Here is a 22,390-nt window from a genome sequence, read left to right as displayed (position 1 = left end):
TATTTAGGTTTTGTAGGAATGGAACTGTGTAATTTTCAGTACATCTCATCTGGAGACACAGTGTTGGCTTGTTCCATTATTCATAACATTCTCTCTGATCATTTGGCTAGAGTGATGTCCTCCAAGTTTTTCCCTATATAAAGTTACTACTTTTCCTTTACAATTAATAAGTAATTAATGAGTAGATACTTTATGATTCTGTATATATTCTGCTTCTCATTGACTTTTAACTTCTAGCCTTTGTATTTGCTAGTGATTCTTGCCTTAATCAATTATTACATCATGGTTGCAAAATAGTGACTTTCTATCTTCAACCACATTTATTAATTGGTATTCTATTTGCTTTCAGGCAAACTTCCTATTTCCCTCCATTTGTTTATTTAATTATTTTTATGAGTATGGAGTTCATGAATTCATATTGTATTCTATGGATTCATTCAATGGGTTTATTCAATCTATTGTTTTAATAATTTGTTTTGCTGTTCAAATTGTTCTATCTTTTGAGTCCCTTTTGGTGAGATTTTTTTTTTCAAAGTCTTGGCCTGTTAACATTGGAAGTATTTCGGACTAGTCCACAATCCTGGTTTCTTTTCTATGTATTCACTCTGGGAAACCTTATTGATTCCAATAATTTTAACCATCATATTTACATTGAAGAGTTAAATTTATACCTGTACCCCCAACTCTTCCCCCTGGATTCTAGATTTGCATTTCCAGTGTCCTACTTTACTTTCTAATGTCCAAAAAGCATCTCAAGTTTACTCTCCAAACTTGCACACCAACCTCCTTCAGTATATCTCATCTCAAGCAAGTACAGGTCTCTTGAACCATAGCTCAAGCTAAAATTCTTGGAGTCCTTCTTGACATCTCTATTTTTCTCAGATCCCACATTTAATCTACAAGCAAATCCTGTATCCTCCAACTTCAGAAGACCATCTAATACTTGACTGCTTAGCATCACTGTTCTTGCTATCATACAAATTTTGATATCATACAAATATCATAGTCATTATTCATCACCTGGATTATTGCAGTGAGTCCCTGGGTGTTCTCTATGCTTCCACTTTTACCTGCTTTCCACTATCTGTTTTTCAATCACCAGAGAGATCATTTCAAAGTATATAGTATATCATAACATTCCTCTGTTCAAAACCATCTAATGGATTCCTATTCATTCAAATTAAAATTCAAAAACTTAATCATGGCCTGTAAGATTCTGCATAATTTGGCTGATTTGGCTGGTGATTATTTGTTTGACTTCATCTCTACCACTCTATTCTTTCTTCAGTACCTCTCATCCATTCTTGTCTCCTTGTTCTTCCTCTAGCCCTCAAAGACCAATCCCCAAATCTGTCTCAGGACCTTTACATGTTCTGTCTCCTCTGCCTATCTTTGTCTTCTTTCAGATATTTGCATGGTTTACACATCCTTCAAGTCTCCAATAGATGTCACCTCCTAAAATAGGTTATTGCTAATAACATCAAAAACAACATTCTTGTTTCTATTCCTTTACTTTTTCATTTAACCACATGATGTATTTATTTGCTCATCTTTTCAAAATGTCTGTCTTCCACACTAGAATGTAAATTTTGAAAGTAGGGACTCATCTTTATTTTCCAATGGTATGTTTTCTTGTGTATTTAAGAGTGCCTGATACATATTAGGAACTGAATATTTGTTGAATTAATGAAATATATTGATAGAATTATGCTTAGACAGACTTAATAACCCTCTCTAGAGATAGTCTTGCTAATATATCCAAAATTCCTGGTGTTTTCTAGTGCCAAATCTTCTATCCCCAGGACAGACTTGGGTGGCAAAATGATTCTCCTTTTTCTATACTTCTTGTGGCCTGAAAATTGCCATGTCTCTTCCTGAATGCATGGCACATTGTTTCTCTAGATTTGCCAATACACTTAGTTAGGTTATATTTTTGTCTTTTTGCTCTGGGAACCATTTGGTCTATAAAGTGATTTTGCCCAACTATGGTCTGTGATCTTACCTTTAACTCTCAAAAGCCAATCTTGATGCCTCATTGTTACTTCTTATTCTCAAAATCACAATTGTTTCTTGTGAATTCTTTCACAAATCATTTGTCACATAGAAGAACTTGGCCAATTTTCTTTGTACATAATAGCAGCTCTGGTTTGAATTTTGTTACTTAGGTTGTGTTACATACTATCTAATGAGAATATCAATATTTATCTTTGGAATTATGACACACAGAAGCAAATTTATGTATGTCCTTGATTATAAGTCATTTTCTTTTTCCTTAGATGGAATAATTCTTATATAATATTTTGACATCACTTATGACCATTGTTATACTATACTGTATTCTATGTCATATACGAACATGTTTACATGGAAGCATCCAAAAACCATGTAGAGAGAGTAAAAATTTTTACTTTTGTAGGTGAAGAAATGGAAGTATGGCAGATATAAGTGATTTTTACCAAGACCATTCAAATAGGACTATAAATAAGAGACCTACTTATATTCAAACCAATTCATCAAACTCCAAAGCCTGTTCTTTTACTATTATATCATTTATTTCTCTCAACATACTGAGTAAAGAGCCCTAGCTCTTTATGACTGTGACTTCTCCAACCAACCTGGCAAATGTTCTCAGTGCAAAGTTGCTTTAATTTTAGTGCCTCTAACAAGTGCCTGTGGCTTCTTAATAGATATGACTGAAGCACTTTACATTATAAGCCAAACAACGTGTATAATATATGTAAGCCTCAAACCCACCAATAATTCTGGGCAGTTTTAATTGTTATCTACTTTTGTTCTTTTTTTTTTTTTTAATGGATTGATATAGGGCAGCACTTCTCAGCTGGGGGCAAGTTAGCTTCCAAAGTGATATTTAACAATATTTGGAGACATTTTTTGCTTGTTACAACTGTGGAATTACTACTGGCATCAATTAGGTAGAAGACAAAGATGATTCCAACATCCTACAATACACAGAACAACCTTCCACAACAAAGAAATATCTGGCCCAAAATATGAATAGTATTGAGGGTAAGAAACTTTAATCTATGACAACCATGATAACTCAAAAAGCCCAGATGATAACAAACAGGATTTGTTATATATCAAAAAAATGGGAATAATAATATTTACTTGACACAGACTATTATGAGGTTTAAGTGAGATAATGTTATGCAAATGGCAAACACTCCATAGATATTCACTATTGTTATTACTGATATATATTCTAAGTGTTTGTATACTGGTATATAATCACTAAGACAAGTGTTTCTTAATTTTATCTTGAGGCATATGCCATAGCCTTGCCTCCCCCAAAGAATTGCTCCCTTGATCTAGGGAGAAACTGAATTCTGATGGTTAGTAGAAGTACTTCTTTTCTACCACACCATGTCTGCTCCAAAAACTGAGCATCTGTGATCACTTTACACTTTTTCTGATCCTTTCTGTGAACTAGCAGATTGATTTTTAAGCTTATCCTGTTGACATTTTCAGTTCCTAGGAAGTAAGACATTTGTTTTTCTCTAAGCTTTGTCCCTGTGGATGATTCTACCCTGATGGCACCCATCTTTTAGGGATTTCAACAATCCCCCAAATAAACCTAAGTCCATCTGCTAAAGGACCTAAAAAGAGTCAGAAGTGTGATTAAAAGAAATTGAACCTTTTGGTCTCACCATTCCCTCTGGATTTTCTTTTTGTTTGGTTTTCTTAGAACTCTAAATTTGTCAGGGAACAAGTACTGTATCCTGCAGGTCAATGGATGTGTTCTCAGTAATATGAGAAATAGGGGGGAAAGGTGCAGGATACAGAAGCTTATTAATGGAGAATTAGGAGGATTAGTTACAGTGAAGGCAAAAAGGTATTTCAGCCTAATGGATTTTTAAAATTTTCTTCCACTCTTAGGCTTTAATGTGTGAGGAATCCATTTTCCATGTAGAAAGGCAATCTGGCAGAAATTTAGGCACAGATTGGGCTCAAATTAAGGCACTCCTAAATTTCTCCACTGGTTCAGCCTGGACTAATTACATGTTCTGAGCCTCACTCAATTAGTTTCTTCACCATTTCACCTGCAAGGACCTAATGCATAGCAGGCACTCAGCATCACTCTCATTTTACTTTTCCAATATTCCTCTTTGTTCAGAGTCTCTAACCCTCTTTGGAAAGAGGAAAGCCTGATATGCTTCAACACAGAAACTTTATCAAAAAGTTCTAAAAACCTAAAATCTGATTTGTCAAGGCCTTTTTTCATTTTTATTTGCTGGTGTTACTTCTTTCTTTTCTCACAGACCAAGATAAAATATTTCCATTGTTATTTTTCAAACTGACTCTCCTTACATGCAAATATTTTGAAAAGAAAATGTTTCTATTCTAGAAACAAATCTTAAACACACATTTGTGTTGAAGACCACATAGCACTACTCAGTCTAATTGAAGCACATAGAAATGATATAATATGTGAAAAACAGATTAACATCTCCCTGTGCCAGCAACTGAACAGCAACTCAGAAATATCAAGTGTCACAGTTACAGGCATTCTGGGCTCTAAGCTCTGAAGTATGCAGAGGTCACTAAAAGCTACCTCTTGAGGAGTAGCAGGAGCTGGAGTAGGGTCATCAAGTCTGTAATGGAGACTGAAAAGCTTCAGGAGCCACCTGCAGCTCTAGGTTATTTTTAGCTGCACACTTGGGGGAAGGAACACACACCAATCCAATAACCTGGGCTAGAGCTAAGCATTTAGGTAAACAGTTGGATCTGTGATAGCTCCAACAGCCACTACTGTTAGTCCAGATTCTGTGCTTGATGAAATGGGGCTTAGGGTAGGCAACTAGAAAACAATCAATTAAGTAGGGATGACTAGGGGCACCTGGGTGGCTTAGTCAGTTGTGCATCCAACTTGGCTCAGGTCATGATCTTGTGGTTTGTGGGTTAAAACCCTGCGTCAGGCTCTGTGCTGACAGCTCAGAGCCTGGAGCCTGCTTTGGATTCTGTGCCTCCCTCCCTCTCTCTCTCTGCTACACCCCTGCTCATACTCTCTCTGTCTCAAAAATAAACAGACATTAAAAAATTTAAGGAGTGATGAATAAAGAAAGAGGAAGAAAAATTAAAAGTAACAATAAACAATTAGAAACAATTCCTCCTAAGAAGAGTCTATATAACACAATACACAGGAATGTACAGAAAACTAAAACTATGGACAATTGACAAGCTCAGTAATAAGGAGATGGATTAACTAGAAGAAAAATCAAAGAAATGATTGTAAATGAAATAAAGGGAAGAATAGCAAACATATTTTTAAAAATACACTATGAAATAAAATTAGGAAGATATGAGTCAAGAATAAATGGGAAAATAATAAATGGATATATAAAAGAACCAGCTGCAGAAATTTGCAGTTAAAATATATTTATTATTTTTTAAAAATTCCTTGGATAAAATAATACTCTAGAATAGAGCGACAGTTAAAAAGAGAAGTACTAAATTGGAATATAGACCCAAGGAATTCTTTCAGAACACAGTTCTGGGAGATAAAGAAAGAAAGCACACAACAGAGAAAGTAAGAGTCATGAAGGATAAATTGAAGGATGAGTATACTTAGATTTCCTAGTTTCCCAAAGTTGAGAATAGAGGGAATGACAGAGAAGCAATGTCTGTTCAATGTGGTTGAGAATTTTTCCACCTCTGAAGAAAGATGAAAAATGTACATATAAAACCAACTCAGATAAATGAAAATAATTATTCCAAGAACACATCCTAGTGAAATTGTAGAATACCAAAAACAAATAAAGTATCTTATAAGCCTCTGAGAAAAATAAAAATATTACCTACAAAGGAATGACAGACCTACAACAGTGATCTCATTGGCAAGAATAAAAGGTAGAAGATGATAGAATAAACTCTTTGGAAAATATGTTCCAATTTCATATTCTAGATCCTACCTACCATTCCTAAGAGAGAGAAGTATAGATATTTTCAGATATTTAACATGTAAGAGAATTTACTACCCACAGAACCTCATTGGAGAAACTACCAATAGTTACAGTTTAGCAAGAATAAAAGTTAACCCAGAAAGAAAAATGCCACAAACATTAACAAAATATTTACTATATAATTTACAAATTTTTGGTCAAAATATGTATAAATCTAGAATTCTAAACTCAAATTCTGTACAATTAAAAGCTAAACATGCTAAATTTTATTTCTCATGAAGAAGAGAAGTAATGAAAACTTTAGACTCTGATAGAAAAATGTATTTTGGTATATATGTTAACATTTTTAATGGTAATAAGACTGTAGAGAGGAAAAGAGAACCAAAAAAATTGATCTAACAGAAAGCATAGGAGAAGAATAAACAAAGGAAAAGCATAATAAACAAAATATTAGAGATAGTATTTCAGATAATATTAGATATTATTAGAGATATTAGAAATATTTCCAAGTTCAACGATCTACAATGTGAAGTTAGAAAATTTTTAATTATATTATACATTTGAATACTATAATAGTCTAAGTGAAAGATTAGACAAAAAATAGAATACTTACAGTGAATAACATAGAGATATTATATATCAAAATTAATAGATGCAGCTAAGTATTGGTTAGATAGAAACTTTAGACAAATGCAATTATTCTAAACACAAGAGGTATTAAAAACAAATTAGCCACAGAGCTATTAAAAGAAAAAAGATTATACCTAAAGAAGGCAGAAATAAGGAAATAAAAGAGATGAGAACAGACAATAATGAAATTTCAAAAATATATAATCACAAAAGCAATAGAATGTTTTTTAAAAAGACTAATAAACCACCTCTAGCAAGGTCGATGTGAACACTTAATCCTCACAGGAACCTTATGTGGTAGGTACTATAAGATTTGGTACAAATAAACATTAATATAGAAAGGAAGGAAAAGAAGAAATTGGCTGTAGGTGCAATAGAGATTTTACGAATAGTAGCAAAATCTGAAGACAACTTTTTGTTAGGACATTGAAAATTTGTCAATATCAATTACTAAAAGTAACTTACAGTAAATAAATACATAAATAACCCAATACCTATTTTAAAAAATGAGACTGGCAGCCTACAATTTCTCCCTCAAAAAAGCCATTCATAAATGGAGGCACTTTTACTGAATCACTTTAATTTCAAATCCTATCTTATACAAAAAGTTTTCCATAATAGAACTAGAGAGTAGTTAACAGATTAATGTCAGACAACTAATATAACATTGAAAATAAGACCTAACAGAATTCAAGAAAATCCAAAATTATAAATAATCACAATTTATAACATAAATGAAAAAGTCTTAAATACAATTTTTTAAATCTAATCTAGCAATGGTGTAATAAATACCTTGTAACCAAGAAGGATGTCTCATAGGAACTCAAGAGTGATTCAACATCAAAAAATGCTGCAATGTAATACACTTATTGACATAACAAATGAAAAGCTATTTTAGGGAAAAAAATACATACATATATACAGTAAAACTTAAGAAATATTCTCATTCAGGGCCATCCTCTCTTTAAACTTTCAAGTGGAGGATTCTTTGCCTCTTCCAGTTTTTGGGAGCCCCAGGTTCTCTGTGGTTTGTGATGCATAATCTCCAAACTCTGCCTCCATTTTCACATGGTGCTTTCCCTCTGTGTCTATGTCTTCACATGGCTGCCTTTTTAAAGAATAATCATACTGATTAGTGTCCTACTCTATTTCCATATGACCTCATCTTAACTAATTACATCTGTAATGACCTTATTTCCAAATAAGATCATATTCTGGGAACTTTGAAAATAAAAAGTTAAGATTAAGGGGGTCAAGATTTCAAAATATCTTTGTGTGGGAGGGACATGATTCATTTTATAACAATCTCCAAATTCAAGGGGGCTTTGTTGGGAGGATCATTATTTAAGGACATAGAAGACCTGTGTCTTCTATAGACACAAATACATAGGCCATTAGAACAACCTGTCTACAAATTTGACCATCAATTCTCCCAATTACTTGGCTCAGCAAGGAAAACTATGCCATGGGGAACAGTAAGGAGGTGTATATGGGGGCTTTTGACAGGATTTGGGCTTGGGTTGGTAACTTGGGTGAGGGCTTAAGGAATGGAGGGTGTGCTCTGGACTGGATGATGTCAGAAAGCAAAGGTAGTTGCTTGGGTATTATGGGTTATTGGAGATCTTAACTTTATCTAAGGGGTGTAAGAAACAAAGAAGTAATTTTGTAACTGGCAAAGAAGCAACATTTACACATTATCTGGGAAAGCATTATTAGGTCATCTGTGTGGTTTGCACAATATCTTACTTTTGTCTGTGTCATTAGGTAATTGCCTTGTTTTAGTCTTGCTCCATCACAGGCTCAGTGACCTCGTGATAGGGTTCTGTGACATATTCACCACCATCCAGCTGTCCCCATCCAGCTGTCCAGCTGACAGCTATTAAGGGCACTTTCCTCCATCTCACCTGAACTAATGGTCAAATTTACCATGATCATGAATGACAATATTATAAAGATGTCAATTCTACTAAAATTAATTGATGAAATCACTTTGTGGAGTAAATAGACACAGTAAGGAGTACTATGGTAGATTTAAAAGTACATGCTAAAAGCATTAGCTTTTTCAAAAGAACAAGCAATTCATCCTTGGAACTGATTTAGTCTCCATTTTATAGTTAATGTGACCACACATTCTAGTTTGCTTGAAACAGTGCTGACTTACACCCATGTATTATCCTATCTTCCAATCTAGTTAGCATTTCCCCCAGATTTTTTATTTCTTACCAAAGTATTAATATAAATAGTTGTATTCAAAATGAGCCAGAACACTTTGGTAAACCTCCTCTGTACATTCCCAGGTTGCCTTATCATCCAGTAGTATGTGATGTAGATGTGCAGAAAATAGTCTCATTCAGTACGAGGTTAATTCAGGAAATCAGTTTTCAATGACCCATCCCTCTTTTCCAAACCTTTTCATACATAATACAAGTTATATCTTCCCATTCAAGGACAACATGCCAAGTCTTCCTTGACAGAGCAAAGTTGTCTGCCAACAGCAGCAGCTGGAGACAGCAACTTGTTTGGGTATCCAGTTTCAGTGAGGAAAGATTTTGAGGGTGGGAGTGTTTTATGTTTTTACTTACTAAGGAGTCTCATCAAGGCGGGATCTCTTACCATTAGTCTTAGAAATAGAAATGCAAATTAAGCTCAGTTCATTAATTTTAGAAATACTCTGGCTTTTAGTAGGATCTTCCCCAGATTTATAGAAGTACAAGTGACAAATGGAATCATCAATTCCATGTATTTATATATTTAATGTACTTAATGCCACTGTCCTTCTGGCCACATGGCATACCTGACAGTTGTGCTCTAGTCTCTAGCCCCTGTCATAGTTTGCAAGACGCACTGAACCTCCAGACCCTGAGTTGGTGGAGTCAGTAAGAAACATGGCAAATTACAGGGGAGGATATGTGAGATATGTCCGGGAAATGGAGACTGAGAGGTCCTCAGTCAAGAGTTGGGAGCAGCTTCACAACTGACTTTGATAACATTTTTTTTCTTTCACAGTTATTCAGTTATTTATGTATTATTATGGACTCTGGAGTTGTTTTTTTTTTTAACCTTAGGGTTAAAATTTAATTCTAGTATTAGAATTTGTTCTAGAATTTAGAAATTTTTATTCTAAAACATTACACTTTGCTTCTTTGTAACTTTTCAGAAAGAAACTTAAGTCACATCATCTGCAATGTATCTACTTCTTTGTTCATGCTTAGTATACATACCTGTAAGATAGTTTCAGAATTGTTAACATATACCTCCTATGGCAACATTTTAATTTTATAAAAAACAATCATTTAATAGCCATCGACTCAAGAAAGGGATGTCAACATTCAGTTATAAATTAAGAACTGGATTTACTTCTCAGGACTCCTGGGTGGCTCAGTTGGTTTAGTGCCTGACTTTGACTCAGGTCATGATCTCATGATTCATGGGTTCCAGCCCCATGTCAGGCTCTGCGCTGACAGTGTGGAACTGGAGCCTGTTTCGGATATGCGTTTCCCTCTCTCTCTGCTCCTCCCTTACTTGTGCTCTGTCTCTCTCTCTCTCAAAAATAAAATAAACAGTAAAAATCTTTTTTAAATGAACTGAATTTATTTCTTTAAAAATGTCCATAGTTATTTTAAGAAGACTATGCCCAAAGATGACCTAAAATGTACAGACTCAGAAGATGCTTTTGAATATAACTCTGTGAAGTATGATGTTCATTTAGATTAATTCTTAAGTGGATTTTTGCTTACTTTCAAATCCAAGTTTTCTTTTACTTGATCTCCAGTTTAAGTGATATTTGTTAATGTGTTAATTCCATTATAAGAAAAAGATAATACACAAAGCATATTATATTACTATCATCAGATTCTATAAAGAGAAATATCAGTTAAGATAATTATAATAATGCTATGATTTTTTTTTATATTTCATGGAATTCATATGAAGCTTTTTGGAATTTTATCCTCTCAAAGGTGAGACAACTATTTTTGAGATAGAGACAGCATGAGCGGGGGAGGGACAAAGAGAGAGGGAGACACAGAATCCCAAGCAGGCTTCAGGCTCTGAGCTGTTAGCACAGAGCCTGAGGCAGGGCTCAAACCCATGAAGAGCAAGATCATGACCTGAGCCAAACTTGAACACTTAACCTACTGAGCCACCCAGGGACACCAGACATCTGATATTTTTAAGTGCTTTTATAAATTAAGTTAAAACGTTCAACCCTGAAAACAGTTTTTGTGTTTGTACTGATAATATCAATATAAATTTTGTAAAGCATGAGATTACAGTAAAAATAATGCCCCTAAAAAACTAAGAAATATTTGGGGAATGCCTGGGTGGCTCAGTCAGTTAAGTGGCTGATTCTTATTTTTGGCTCAGGTCATGATCTCACAGTTCATGAGTTTGAGACCCGCATCAGGGTCTGTGCTGAAAGCATGGGGCGTACTTGGGATTCTATCTCTCTACATCTCTCTCTGCCCCCTCCTACCGTGTGTGAGTGTACTCTCTCTCCCTCTCAGATAAATAAATAAATAAACTTAAAAAATAAAGAAATATTTGAGGCAGAAATATTCTTGGAATTAGTTGTAGTACACACATAATTCAAATTGCATATGAACAAGCTGCAGTATTCTGTAATAGAATCTGTAGTTGCTGAATTTCTCACACACGCACACACGCACTGGTAACCTGAGTTAGAATAACTGTACTACAGAGGTTTTGGGATAAAGAGATGACTGAGGGGCACCTGGGTGGCTCATTCGGTTAAGTGTCTGATATGGGCTCAGGTCATGATCTTACAGTATGTGAGCTCAAGCCCTGCATCAGGCTCTCTGCTGACAGCTCAGCACCTGAGCCTGTTTCGGATTCTGTGTCTCCTAGTCTCTCTGGCCCTCCTGCATTCATGCTCGCTCGCTCTCTCTGTCAAAAACGAATAAACTTTTAAAAAAGTTAAAAAAAAAAAGATGACTGAAACTGAAGAGATACTTCAGAATAGCGGTATTACTTTCTCTCACTGCTGCCCATCATCATTCCGATTTCAGGATGTTTGCTTTTAAAGAACTACTTTGTAAGTTAAGTCCTTTTGAGTCCTCTAGATTTTCTTCAGAGTCAATATGAAATCTTTACTAAAATTACTTAACAAAGGGAATTGTCAAAAATGCTATCTTTGAAAGATGTTATTGAATTGCAATATATTGGAAAACAAAACTGGTAAACAAGAAGACACTGATATTTATTTATACAAAAGTAAAACTAACTGAAATGATATCTAACATTTAATTCTGACATTCTGTAGTCTGCTTTGGAGTATCTCAACTGGTAGGAACACTATGTTATTAGAGTTCTAATATTTAATTGAATAACTTATGTTCTGGAATGAAGTAAAAGTGACAAAATACCCATGATTTTACACCATCCGAAGTTGACAAACAACCAAAAAAGTCATATTAACATATTTGATACACTTTTTTATGTACAAATACTAAAAAATAGATTCTAACTGGAGGCTGACCATGAATATCTGTGAAAATATTGGAGTTGAAATATTTATATATTAATACAAACAATTTTACACTTGAGAATATTCTTGACTTAGCAGAATTTGCTCTGAGCTTTCCAGATACCTTGGTATTTTTAGTGTTCTTTTCATCAAAAATAATATAATCTACAGAGAAGATTCAATGGAAGGTGTCCATTTTAAATTTGTTAACCATAAAATGCAACTTAGAAGTCTATTTCAGGTAGTTTTATGGAAAAAAATAAAAAGAATGAGACCATATTTCAGAGAAATACCAATGGCATTGTATTAAAGTCACTGTTAATTCATTAAAGTATGGGATTTAAAAATGTGAATTACTGCTGAAGGAGGATCCAGTCCATTGCCTTGACTGACACCATTTTGCCTTCAACTTGTTCCTCTTAATTACTTTTTTTTTCCCTCCAGCTTATCTGTTAACTCAGGCAAGAGGCCCCAAGGATAAAACACGCAGCGATAGGAACTGAAACTACCCCTCCAGCAAAGACAGCTGCCTTGATGCCATCAAGACCCTGATTGACCCCAAAGATTAGCCCAATCTTTGCTGCTCAGCTGCATGTACCCGCCCATCTTTGTTCCGGGTTTTCATTATCTAAATGTAGAAGTATTAGCATCTTGAAGCTAGTTCTTGGGACACTAGTCAGCTCTCTGCTCTCTTCCCCGTTTTGGCCTCACTGAAATAAATTCCTTTCTAAACACCTCTGTTCCTCTATCTGCCTTTAGATCTGTCTGTAGTGAGTGGCTGAACCTGGTCTACTCTTGCACCCTTGGGCTCTGGCAACAATACAAAGAACAATTATACTGCATCTCTTCTTTTTAATGTTTAAATAATCAATTAAAAGATATTTTTGTATGTTACATTAAGGTATAAATATATGCTATTTTTATTTTGGGGAGAAAATTTTATTTTCAAAAACAATTTCTAATAGAATTATTTTATAGGTCCAATATAACAAAATTAGTTGGTGGGAAAGTAGATAATTTTAGCTATTTTTGGTACCTATTTGACTCTCACAATTGTCTCAATTTAGCTAACACATTTTTTCATCAGCCTTTTTGCCACCTGCTACTGTCTATACATTTGCCAGCGTTTGGTGTAGGATCAAAGTCTGAAGCCTTTCATATCTGAGCAAAACCCTAGCTAGCCTGGTCAGCCTGATTGGGCAGTCTGGTTTAAATCCTCTGAATTCAATGAACATTTCTCAAAGACTTGTGCTGGGTTTAGGGATGTGGTAGAATCTTTGCTCTCAAGAGTCTTTTTTTTTTTTCTGGTAAGTTAAAAGTTCTGCACATGAAACAACTCATTGAGAGCAGTATACATCAGTGCAAAATAACAGCATCGAGAACAAAAATAAATGGTGCAGAGAAATTCATACTGGCAGAAGGGAATGAAAGCACTGAGGATGACTGGGTTTTCTGGGAAAGGTTTGAAAGTGTAGCTCTAGGGCTGGTTGTCTAGATAACTGGCTAAATTTCAAACAGACAAGGAGAAAAGGGGAGAGGTGCCTTGAACTGAGGGAGGGAGGAGGCTTGCTCTTGTGGTCAGCAGACTAGGCAATAAGGTGAAGTGACACAGAAGGCAAGGGTACAGATATGAACTTTAGTCAAAGGTCGGGAAAGTAAAGAACAAGGGATGTCCAAGACAGATTTAGGAGGAAGGCCATGCATTGCTAGATGGATTGGAGAACAGAACACCGATATAGAAAAGTGAGAGACATATTAAGAAATCTAGATTAGGAATGATAAAGTCCTGGACTAGCAGAATGAATATCAACATGAAAAAGAAAGGGACAAATCCAGGAACTGTTTTGAAGAGAACAAACTGGCAAAGTATCTTACATAAGAAACACGAGGGTTTTTTTTTTTTTTTTAATGTAATTCTTTGTGACTTAACTCAGAAACTTTGTGTGGACTAGCCTGGGAGTCAAGATTAAGCAAGAACTTTCCCTACATAAAACCTGAAATAATATACTGTATTGATATAATCATCTAGTCAAAAAATGTGTATTAGGAGGGACGCTTACTTAAAAAACACACAAAATAAAAATTCTAATAGGGATTTTTGGGGTTTCAATAAAATTTGCAGTACATAGTGACATAAATGTTACCAGGCTGCCCCTCAGCTGGTTTGCAGGAGGTCTGAGCTCCCAACATTAGTCACTCACAGACAGTTGACAGGCCTTGTTAAAATGCAAACAAGGTAATACATGAAGCCATTAGGATCCATTAACACCTTGAACCAATTTAATTGATCAAATTAGCTAACCTATTCTAAAGCTTGAGGAAAAGGAGGGTGCAAGCAAGGACAGCAGGGAGATTTTTTATGTGTGGGAAGAAAGAATACCAGAGAAGTCAAGAGGCATTGGGCACTTTCAGTTGTTTGTGATGCTGCCTGGTTTGGGCCGGATTGTGGATCCCTCTTTCTAGAAAAATCCACACATTTTTGTCTTCTGTAGAGGTAATAAAGAATAGGATAAGAAAGACTGGGCTGGGAATCAGAAGATCCGATGCCAATCCCAGCTCAGACAATAAATTGCTGTATGACCTCACTTAACCCTTGATTTCAGTTTTAATTTTTATAAAACGAGGGCTTTCAACCATTTAAACAATGCCTGCTCCAGCTACTCAATTCTGTAAAATAGTTACATTTTTGGTGTTTTTCTTTTAGGATAAGGGAGTTTTACAAATAGGAAAAACCCCGTTTTATCAAGAATATCACATATTTAAAATTCTGAAGCACCAATGATGTTTCAAAGACATATTTTCAGGCTCTTTTACAGATTGGCCTGATATCTCGGTTTATGATGAAAATCTATAGGACCTGCATTTGCATAAGGCAATATCAGTTTTCCTTAAAGTCATATTTCACTTATTACAACACCCCACAATATATGTTCCATTAGTTATCTAACTATAAGAGAGATTTTACTTCCAGACTGACCACTGCATCATTGAAACAGTACAAAATTTACTAACAGTTTAGTCTTTAGTATACACGTGAAAATGCAGAAGGATTAAACTGGTAAGTCTCATCCTATTCCATCCCTTTCATTTTCATGGATTATATACAACTGTCAAGCTTCCTGAGTTTCATCAAATTATCATCCTGCTTTCAAAAATAAAGTTACTTTTCTGATATCCTGCCCTTTCTTCTATAGAGGATTACTTATAGGAATATTATTTAAGGTATCAAATATGCTTTCAACTAAGATGAAGCTGCCATTACATGCAGGGGGAAAAATGAGCTGGGATTGGTTTGGATAATGTGACCTGCCAAGAGATCAGGTATCTGGCCTTTATGCTTATGGAGTACTTCCAAAATTTTCATTTTAAGAAATGCATCTTAACTTTTAAATACCTTTATGTTGGTAGAATCTTTTTTGACTAATGTTATTTAGTAAAGAGGGAAGGAAGGAAGAAGGGAAGAAAGGAAGGAAGAAAGGGAGGCGGGAGGAAAGAAACAAAAAAGGAAAATAAATGGGTTAGGGTTCTCAGTTGAAGAAGACAGGGCAACAGTAGCTATATTAATTAGATTTATTAGACAGATGATTCAAAACAATCGGTGGTGTTGCACAAGGAACAGATTGCAGGAGTTCTGTGAGTCACTCTGTGTTACCCCAGGAACCGGCTTGCCCCAATCAAGAAGCTCTGAATCAGGAAGCTACTTGACAGCCACTGATGTTAGAACCACCAGGCTTGGTCAATGCCACGAGGTAATCTACCATAAATGCACTGCACTTGCCCTTTGTCCCTACAGAACTCATTTCCAAAGCAAAATTTTGCATAGAGGGGCTGTAAATATGGTTTTTACATTATTATTATTATTATTATTATTATTATTATTATTATTATTATTTTAGAAATTTGTATTTTACAATGTAGACTACTAGCCAAATGTGCACACTGCTCAAAGAATTTGGAGGAAACAGAGTCTAATGTGGAATATGCTTAATAACTGAAAAACTTGAATGTTTAAATATTTATTTCAGAAAGAGATAGCAATTTTGAAAGGAGCAGGCTTAAGGAGCACATTTGTTCAAAACTTTCAGCAAACCTATTTAGAATTTGGGTCCTTTACACTTTCTTTTTTCCTTAGTTGTTTAAAAATCTTTTAGAATGGGAATCTTTTTATTCTTTGATATTCTTGCTATTGGAATAAAGTGAAGAATAACTTCTGAAATGATAACTCATTTTTCACACCATTTAATCATATTTTTTCTTGATTATTTATATAGAAAAGTCTGGAAGTGGTACAATTCTGTGTCTCCCTTCATTGCTCTGCAAGTAATAGATTCTGGTAGCCTATTTCTCCAGACTGAAAATGACTGGTCTTTTATATAAAAAGAACGGCTCCTGTCTGGACACCTGGGTGGCTCAGGCAGTTAAGCATCCAACTCTTGATATTGGCTCAGCTCGTGATCTCATGGTTTGTCAGGTCAAGCCCCACATTGGGCTCCATGCGGACGGACATTGTGGGGCCTGCTTGGGAGTCTCTCTCTCCCTCTCTCTCTCTGCCCCTCCCACACACACTCTCTCTCTCCCACAAAACAAATAAATGTTTGTGTAAATGCTCCACTTGACCAAGAAACACAGTATATGATTTCAGCTGATCCCCAAATGCCAAACCAACTCTGGACTCTACTTATTTCCTTATTGCTTCTCACCCCAAACAAGGTTGACCATGAGGCCCCAGCCAGACAGCTTTTAGTTTTCTCTTCCTTGTTCTTTATTCTTTATCCTGTAAAAGCTTCTTGCCTTCCACCTCATTTTGTAGTTCTCTGAATGGAGACTATTCACTTTCTGTCTTTTATAATTGTTTACATTGTCTTCTTTAATAATTTTTTAACACTATTAAAGTTTCTACAATTCAAATTTATGTGAAAGCATATTGCAAATACTACAGCATTTTACAAATTTAATATATGATTGATATTAACAGCATTAATAAAAATTTTAGTAGTTACAGAGAATTCAGTATTTCAGTTGTATGTTTGGAGTGGAAGTTGGGAAAAGAAATGGATAGACAAAGAAGAACCCCCTTAAATCTGAATTTTATTTTTTTAATTTTTTAAGCTTTGAGATAGAGAGAGAGAGAGAGAGAGAGAGAGAGCACCCATAAGTGGGAGAGGGGCAGGGAGAGTTGGAGAGAGGGAATCCCAAACAGTCTCCACTCTGCCAGTGCAGAGCCAAATGCTGGGCTTGATCCCACAAAGTGTGAGATCAGGACCTGAGCTGAAATCAAGAGTCATATACTTAACCAACTGAGCCACACAGGTGCCCCTGAATTTTCTGACAGGTAGTTCATGGTGAAGGATCATAGCTGCATTAGTACTCTAATAGCTGAATTTATTAAGAAAAATATAGACTCATAAGAAAATGTAAAACATAAAACATAGAGACTAAAAGATGTAACAAACCTGAATCTGGACTTTTCCTTGTTTCTGGTTTTTTTCCTAATGCACTTTTATTTAATTTGGCTTAGCTATTTTACAGATTGTATTACTCTAGTCAGAAGTGGTGTTTTAGAACTCAGCTGGGTCACAGGAACTTTCTCACCACTCCATTCTAATTTGCAGTTTTGCTATAATAAAAGGCCTAAATATATTGCTACTGTCTAGACGTTTTATCTGAAACAAGTGTCCTTTGTAGTCTCAGAGGACTTTTCTATTTTATTTCCAGTAAATCAAAGTCTGTGAAGAGCTTCGGTTCTTATTAAGACATACCCTTCACAGTCCAGTGACTGCCAACAGTGGCAAGCCATTGACAGTTCATTTACATATAAGTGATGACTTCCATCAGGTAGCTGGCTCAAAAACACAATGGACATTTAGAGCATATCCAATATTTCTTGTTCTTTGATGAGAACCAAGTGCCAATTTTTATATAGAAACTAACTATGGAAAAGTGAAGGCTTCTTTTCCCTGACCTTACACTGTCTTCTGCAGCTCCAGAGTGACATATTGTCACTGAACTTCAGTGTAGGATCACACCTTTAAAAGACATTCAGTAGCCCTACGTCAGTTTGCTAAAAATCAAGAATAACAGTCAAATGTGGGAAATATGAGATAAGAACAATTATCACATTTTATTAAAGGAAAAATTAACTTTTATATTCTGCCCTCAATTGTCATAATCATACCTTAATTTTTATGTTTTATTTTTACAAGGTAATTTTGATGGTTTCTCATAGTAATTGTTTTCTCTTATAAATATATTTGCCATTTGAAATAGTGACAGTCATTACATAACACTCATTAGAAATTCCTGTAATTTAGTTTGTAGGTGCCTTTCATTATAATTCTATGCCTTTGCTCCCAATTTTTTCTTGAATAGTGGTAGCAGAAACCTAGCCAAATTTCATCCTAATAATGCTATAAAAGGGAGCAGGCTGATGATCTGTTACCATGCTGGAACTCAACTCATGTGTGATCCCCCCTTTTTTTATTGTGCACTTTCCAGATTTTTTTAGTACTGAAATAAAGAAAAATGTTTTTCTTTAAAATGAAACACTTTCAGTTACCAACAGGGAGAATTTGGATACTTTAATTTCACAAATAAGCTAATGTCTACATTTTAGTTTGAATTGCTTCCCTCCCCCTCACCCCCCACCCACTGCCCCACTTCCATCAAGTGCTGTACTGTGAACACTTTATGGTTAGAGGATTAGCATCGTTTTTAATCCAGCTTCGTTCTGGTTTTGGTGAGGCCCTGACCTAACATGATTTTTGTAACTGGCTTTTCTAAACATTTTATTCTAATAATTTCCATATGGATTCTACAGTAAACTTCACCAAATCAAGTAGCCTGAGAGAGATTTTATTCTTAAACCAGAGTTGATTACAGAAGTCATAGATCACAGGTAACAATAAAAAAAAATGAAACACCTGTAGTTCCCACCTCTATTCACATCTAGTCTCTATGTTAGGTACATACTCTGTTATTTCACATGTTTCTCCAACTGCATTCATAGAAGGAGAGAGTAGGAGAGGGCGGGATTGATGGATAACTTGATGGATGTAAGAATGGATGGATGGATAATATTAAATTCAAGATTCTTAAAAATCTGGTGTTGGCCAACTGTGCTTCAAATCCTTTCTGAACTAAGGCAAGCAAATCAGGAACACCATGTATTGACTTCCAGTTTTTCACTTGAGTGAGGAATGAGAATAGGGAAAAATAATACTATGACCACACTAATAAAGTCATATAGTTTAAAACACATTTTGAGAAACCATTTCCAAAAAAATTAAGTACATTTCTAGAAATAAAAATTGTAAAGTTTCTTTATGGCATTTATTGGTAATGGGACAACAGAAATTAAAGTCCAATGAAAGGAACACTTGACACTGTGTGGTTTCAACTTCATTATGATAAAACACTAGCATTTAGTGAAGATGACCCAATGAATGGTTTATCCAAAGATATTTAGAAGTTATAAACTGACTTGTTGAAATCCTTCTTTTGATATCCAAAGATGGTTGCCATTTTTTCCTGTTGATACATAATTAATCCATGGCTGATGTTAATGTATCTTTTGGGGTCGATAGGTTCAACTCTTAAGATAATAACATTGTGTTGAAACATTATTCTACTTCTTCTGGTAAATGTCTCATTTTCCTTTCTCTTATAGATCTGGATACTAACTTTCCAACGATCTGGATATTAGCTCTTCTGAGTATTGGATGTCCATTCACTATAAGAGAAATATGCAATTACAATAATAAATTTTCAAATAATATGACAATGTGCTATGCATCTAAAATCATAAAACATTACAGGAAATAAGTTATAGTTGTTCTAGAACATTCAAAAGGTTTGAGTTGGACACATTTCTTTCCAGTGTATTGTACTACATTATATAGCATCACAAGAGACTCAGCAAGAGTTACTATAAAACCAAACAGCTGAAATAAGGGATGGCAGAACCTGGATTCCATCAATATACAGTGTACTTCAGATAAGTCAGATGCAACATGTGTTTGACCTTAGGCGCAACAGTATTATTATTGTTTTCTGCAATACAATATACTTAGTTCTGGTACTGATATTCAAATCAATATAAACTACTATTTGTATGGATTGCTTATCATAAGTTCATCTTTAGGTATAAAATGACTTTCCAAATGAGAAATAAAAGTCATAGATTTAATATATCTACCATTTTACACACACTAACTTACAGATACAGTAGTGTGTTTTTGCCTTGTAAGACCTATTGTTCTTATGAAGTGAAAACATAACCAAAAACAGTTTAAGTTATGACAAGAACAATCCACTTTACTACAAGGAATTTAATGACTTTATGTGTTGTAAAGAAGAATCAGGGCATTGTAGCTGTTTTATGTTTATCTATCTTGCCAATAGAAAATAGCAAGCTTCTAATGACATAACTAAATTATTCCACATTCAGAGTATTTATAATAATTCATATTTATCATTGTAACTGTGATGGTCAGTAACCACTAAATGGTGTTCTATTCTAGTAGTTACACAAGATAAGCATGTTAGTTCTAAAGATTAGATTTCAGGAAAAAATGATTTCTTACTGTGAATTTTTAAAATTATATACAATACTAACCATACATTTCATTAGACAGAAGATAGTTAAAACTCAGGATTTCTCAAATTAGGTAAAATAGAAAAAAATAGTCAATATCATGGTCCAAGCTCTTGTTCTTACACATTTGTCAATGAATACAGACTTAGTGCTCAATCTTACTTTCCTTATTTTTGAAATGGGGATAATATCTGTCTCCTTTGGCTGTTGAAAGGATCCAAAAACCCATATATCAAAATATATGTGTAATAAGGTATTAATATTGACTATTTATAACAAATATACCATACTAAAGCAAGGTGTTAAAAATAAGGAATGGGAGAATGAGGGTGCAAGGAGGAGGTATATGGGAGCACTCTACTTTCTGCCAGTATTGCTATAAACCTAAAACTCCTTAAAAAAATAAAGTCTACCAGTTTTTTTTTTAAAAAAAAGGTATGTCTGACACCTCATAACTATTCAAGATAGAGTCACTGTATTATACCATGATGCTATAATGTGTAAGCTTTATAAAGGTATTTTGCTAATAATTATGTGAGATAATAGAAAAAATATATTGGTCCTTGCCTTCTGATTCTTGGCACTGAACTCCTAAAACCTTTGTAATTTTCTAAGTGATACAAGCACTAGGAGTGTCTTTTGCCCTAATGAGGTGACTCTGGATGAGCCTTTGGGTGGCTCCTGCATGAGAGACATCCAGGACACCAAGCTAATATCCAAGAACTACTTGTTGGTGTGGGAGGAAAAACTCACACACAGATGACCAGAATCCTAGTCAGAAGTGGGTGGTGATGATCAGAAGTGGGAATGGGAGCAAACTCCTAAATTGTACAATCCATTATTTCATAAGTGTTTCAATTAAATAAAGGATCATTTAATTTGGGGAAGAATAAATATATAAGTATAAGTGATATATTTTTAATCTTGCAAAGTAAGTATCCTTGACCTTCATTTTCATCATATAACAGAGAACAATCCTTTTGATTAAAACAAGTCAGATCCTGAATAAAATATTACATGTATTTTAACTGCATTGCTAAGCTGGCAGAGAAGTAGGAAAATGCAAAGGCCAAAAACAAAGTAAATTCAGTAACCTTAGTGGATATTTGAGTGCCAAAGTCCGTTTTGTTTTGTATTGTTTTGTTTGGTTTGCTCTGAGGTTTTCTCAGAGCCCTGGATACCTGAACTTTATTCAGCTTTATGAGGGGAGTGGGACAGGAGATAAAGCATAGGGTCTACTCAAAATGGGGAGTTCATCAGGAGACTACAGTGGAGGGGTGAGGCCCTAAGGGATACAGCATTGAGGAGGCAGGATGAGGTTAATAAAGAGAGAGGGAATTCCTTGTATATTTTCAATACTAGCCCTTTATCTGATATGTCATTTGCAACTATCTTTTCCCATTCTGTTGGTTGCCTGTTAGTTTTCTTGATTGTTTCCTTTGCCTTGCAGAAGCTTTTTACCTTGATGAGGTCCCAAGAGTTCAGTTTTGCTTTCATTTCCCTCGCTTTTGGGGATGTGTCGAGTAGGAGATTGCTGCGGTGGAGGTCTAGGAGGTTTTTTTCTACTTTCTCCTCGAGGGTTTTGATGGTTTCCTGTCTCACATTCAGGTCCTTCAGCCATTTTGAGTTGATTTTTGTGTATGGTGTAAGAAAGTGGTCTAGTTTCATTCTTCTGCATGTTGCTGTCCAGTTCTCCCAGCACCACCTGCTAAAGAGGCAGTCTTTTTTCCATCGGATACTCTTTCCTGCTTTGTCAAAAAT

The 22,390-nt window shown here is 35.0% G+C and overlaps 1 protein-coding gene across 1 annotated transcript in view; it reads right to left on the bottom strand.

Annotated features, from left to right (window-relative positions):
• Positions 1-19,348: 19,348 nt before the first annotated feature.
• IQCM (IQ motif containing M) overlaps positions 19,349-22,390 on the bottom strand; it is a 426,883-nt gene continuing 423,841 nt past the window's right edge. Inside the window, exon 13 of the mRNA XM_029954957.1 lies at positions 19,349-19,765. Within this exon, the coding sequence (XP_029810817.1) occupies positions 19,656-19,765 (110 nt within the window). The 3' untranslated portion in view covers positions 19,349-19,655. The remainder of the gene's footprint in view (positions 19,766-22,390) is intronic.

The sequence above is a fragment of the Suricata suricatta genome, chromosome 1, assembly GCF_006229205.1.
Source record: "Suricata suricatta isolate VVHF042 chromosome 1, meerkat_22Aug2017_6uvM2_HiC, whole genome shotgun sequence".
In the NCBI taxonomy this organism is placed as follows: Eukaryota; Metazoa; Chordata; class Mammalia; order Carnivora; family Herpestidae; genus Suricata; species Suricata suricatta.
Note: the sequence above shows the minus strand (reverse complement) of the source record. Positions and strands in the feature narration are given on the sequence as shown.